General features: G+C 33.4%; 1 protein-coding gene across 1 annotated transcript; it reads left to right on the top strand.

The window, feature by feature from the left end:
• The first annotated feature begins 1,046 nt into the window (after window positions 1-1,046).
• LOC141682758 (peptidyl-prolyl cis-trans isomerase Pin1-like) lies at window positions 1,047-3,801 on the top strand. The gene is made up of 2 exons (XM_074487453.1): window positions 1,047-1,328; window positions 3,451-3,801. Exons 1-2 carry the CDS (start codon window positions 1,091-1,093, stop codon window positions 3,573-3,575), a joined length of 363 nt encoding a protein of 120 aa, XP_074343554.1. The 5' UTR covers window positions 1,047-1,090; the 3' UTR covers window positions 3,576-3,801.

Below are 3,801 nucleotides of genomic sequence, written 5' to 3'. Positions count from 1 at the left end.
CCTTTTAGAGCAAATTCTAACAAACCCATTAGTAATTATCACAATGATTACTCAAATTAACATTATTTTAATAAAATTACTAGGAAAAATTTAAAATTTAGTGGGGGAAGAGAAGAAACCTTGAGATACTTGAGCTTCATGCTTCCATAAACAACTCCAAATGAAAAAGCAGACACACGAGCCACCTAACATATACATACAAATTACACTAAACCATCAAAACAATCAATATAAAAATACATACAGGTGAAATGAGTAAGTATACCAAAGCAAGAGTACTGGTTCCCGAATAAGGTCCTGATGGTGGCGCCATTAATCTCTCTCCCTCTCTCTCTCTTGTTCTCTCTCGATCTCTCTCATTCTCTCTCAATAAATTACTCCCTCCGTCCCTCCCAATTGTTATCGTTTCTGGGAGAGTGTCCGGCACGCATTTTAAGATGAATAGAAAGTATAGTTCTATAACTTTTTTTTAAAATTTTCTTTTTCTGAATAAAAATAGAATGTTTAAACTTTTATTCAGAAAAATAATTTTTTTAAAAAAAGTTAAAGAACTATACTTTTTCTTTATCTTAAAATGCGTGCCGGACACTCTCCCAGAAACGATAACAATTGGGAGGGACAGAGGGAGTAGATCTTAAAATGTGTCAATTCGAGCTGATTTGTTTGCGTACTTCGATTAGTGTTCTAAAAATCTCCGATTTTTTTAAAAAATTCTCGATTAATCCCCGATTAATTCTTAAAAAAGTATTTGAACGATCTATTTTTTGAAATCCGATTAATATTTATAAATTATTTATAAATTATATATTTCATAATAAATAAGATAAATATATTAAATATTATTAAAATATTTATTTAAATATATCAAATTTTTGTTCCGATTAATCCCTGATTTGTCGATTAACGTAAACCGATTAATACGAATTACCGATTTTTACTGTGCCTTTAATATATTATATTCCACCCGTTTCAAACAAAGCCCAAAATCAAAAAAGGCCCAGTCCACTACACTAGTCCACTATATATATTCAAATTTTACAGCGAGATCTTATCTCGCCGAGAAAAGAGAATTAAAACAGGGGGATTTGAAATGGCATCGGCACCAAAAAAAGTAAGTGCGTCGCATATACTAATCAAACACCAAGGCTCGCGTCGTAAATCTTCCTGGAAAGATCCAGAAGGTTCTGTTATCTCCTCCACCACTCGTGACGCCGCCGTTTCTCAGCTCTCCGCTCTCCGCTCCGACATTCTCGCCGGCGTCGCTTCTTTCTCCGATGTAGCTTCTCAGTTCTCCCATTGCTCCTCCGCCAAACGCGGCGGCGATCTAGGTACCTCTCTATATCTATATCTATGCTACTAGTATTAATTAATGATACTAAGCTAATCGATTAGTTAGCTTAGTATCTATCAACAGCGATACAAGCTAATCGATTAGCTTTGTATATTGCTGCTGATTGTAGGTATATTTTTAGCATTCGGCATTGTTTGTGTATTTGTGGATTTGATCTTGTTTAATTCTACTTAAACAACTGCTTGTTTTGTTGTATATATGCCATGTATTTATAACTACGTGTATGGTTTTATGAGTTTATCGTATGTCGCTTAATTTGCTGAGATAGGTGACTTTATTTAAAATTTTTGATTTAGGAGTTATCTAGTGCTCTTGTTTTGTTTCGAATTTGTGTTGACAAATTTATGATATATTGTCAAAATGGATCCATCATGTATTATGATTTGTGAACGGATGTATGTGTTATTATACGATGACTGCGGAGATATGGTTGCTTCAACTGCATTGACCATTGTTATTTAAAGTGTGCATATACATGACGTCTTCCACTTCCATCACAACAAATGCTGAATAAAACACTGCTGATTTCTTTTTAACACACTGATATACTGGTTTTACGCACTGTTTATGCTTATAATTATCTTCTAATTGTTTCTTTCTCACAATTGATCGATACAAAGCTACAGATAGTTATACATCACTGATTATACTAAGCTATTAGCTATTTATGCTGATTATCAGTGTAAATATCTGACTGCATATCCAATATGACTGTTGTATGAAGATGGATTTGAATATGAGGAAAAGTATATTAACTACGCATTAATTTGTTATGTTGACTTTTTGGGCTGAATTTTTAGTTGCTTTTTATCATTAATGAAAATTTTGTTTTGCTTAAAAATGTCTTATTATCTTTAAATTTATAATATTTTATATTTTATACCATGCATATATATATATATATGTGTGTACTTGTCTTCAATGAATGTGCATTGCGCTTATGCTCTAGTAGCGCATTTAATAACACTGCATTAATATTTGTTAATGCCCGCTATTCGCTATGCACAATACATCCGCTTCACCGTAGGTGATGTACCTTTTACTGTGGCGTGCTTCAAGTGCAGCATTAATGTTATGTGCATTGCGCCACATTTGTGCAGATAGCGGATTGCACTTTCTTCTTCAACAGCTTCTCTTCCTCTCTATTTTGATTTTTCTTTTCACCGTTTCATCAGTATGTTCTTTTATGCCTTTAGTCAAACACTTTTTATTCTTCTTATTCTTTTTCAATCGCTTACCAAGAATAATATTATTTTTATTTCAATCATTTTTTCTTCTTTTTTTTTACTCCTGCGTTCTATCTTAGTTTTTCCTTTATACACCTTACAAGTTTTATGTGGGCTGCCCAAATATATTTTCTGTCAAAATAGTTAGACCTTTTATACTAATTTGATGACCGTCAATATTTTTTACTAAATCTGTCAATTTTCAATAATGTGCACTTATACATAGCTCCATGGATCATGCTTATGTGGTGAGCCCTCATAAAAATATGGATTCAGTTCTAAGTTTGACTGGCTACGATATCTACCTTGATTTGGCATTTCTTTTCAAACATTATCCGTGATTGATGGACACATAGTCATATATCAATTCTTTGTTCTAAGCTAATCACTTTTGTATTGGTGCCGAATTTTGCTCACATTTCGCTGTTTTTGTAGTGTTTTTGTACCTGTCGCTAATGGAAGTCGTGGGATTAATTAAATAGCTCTCATGCTGCAGTTTAATGACAGTTGTTATTTTGTAATAATGCCTTATTGCCTTATAAATGAAAAATGTTTAATATGTCAAGATTTATGGCGAATAGCTTTAATGTTATATGCCTATAAAATTGGCTTAGTTATAACATCTTAGCCAAACATGTTTAGCAAAACATTCTTCAGAAGCCAAATTATTGTCTGTTGCGGCTTTTGTACGACTGCCGGAATAACTTGTTGAAAATCGACTATGATCAAGATGTTAAAATAAATTAAAATATCAAGCTACCCTGTTCTCAATGCAGTTAATATAATTAGAAACAAAATGTTTGATACCAAGGAAGTACCGGAATAGGTCATCAATGCTGCATTCGTCTGAATTCTCTTTGCCATTGTGTGCAGGTCCGTTCAGTCGTGGACAGATGCAGAAACCCTTTGAAGAAGCAACATACGCGTTGGAGGTTGGTGAGATAAGTGAAATAGTTGATACTGACAGTGGCGTGCACATTATCATGAGAACTGCATAATTATGGGAAAGCAAGGATGGTAACAATGAAACATCATTTTGTCTGCAAGAGACATGCAAGTTCAAATTTTCAGTTGTAGCTTTTGGCCCTTTCTCTTTTCCTCGCCAGCTTAGATACTGTATGTGATTGCCTTCTATGTTTAATGTTATTTCTCCCCGAACCAAGCACACATTAAAATAACAAAATTTGAAATGGAAATGTCTTCCTAGGAATTTGTTTTCGACTT

This window comes from Apium graveolens, chromosome 9 (assembly GCF_009905375.1).
Source record: "Apium graveolens cultivar Ventura chromosome 9, ASM990537v1, whole genome shotgun sequence".
NCBI classification, from domain to species: Eukaryota; Viridiplantae; Streptophyta; class Magnoliopsida; order Apiales; family Apiaceae; genus Apium; species Apium graveolens.
The sequence above is the reverse complement of the archived record's forward strand: the minus strand, read 5'-3'. Positions and strand labels throughout refer to the sequence as shown.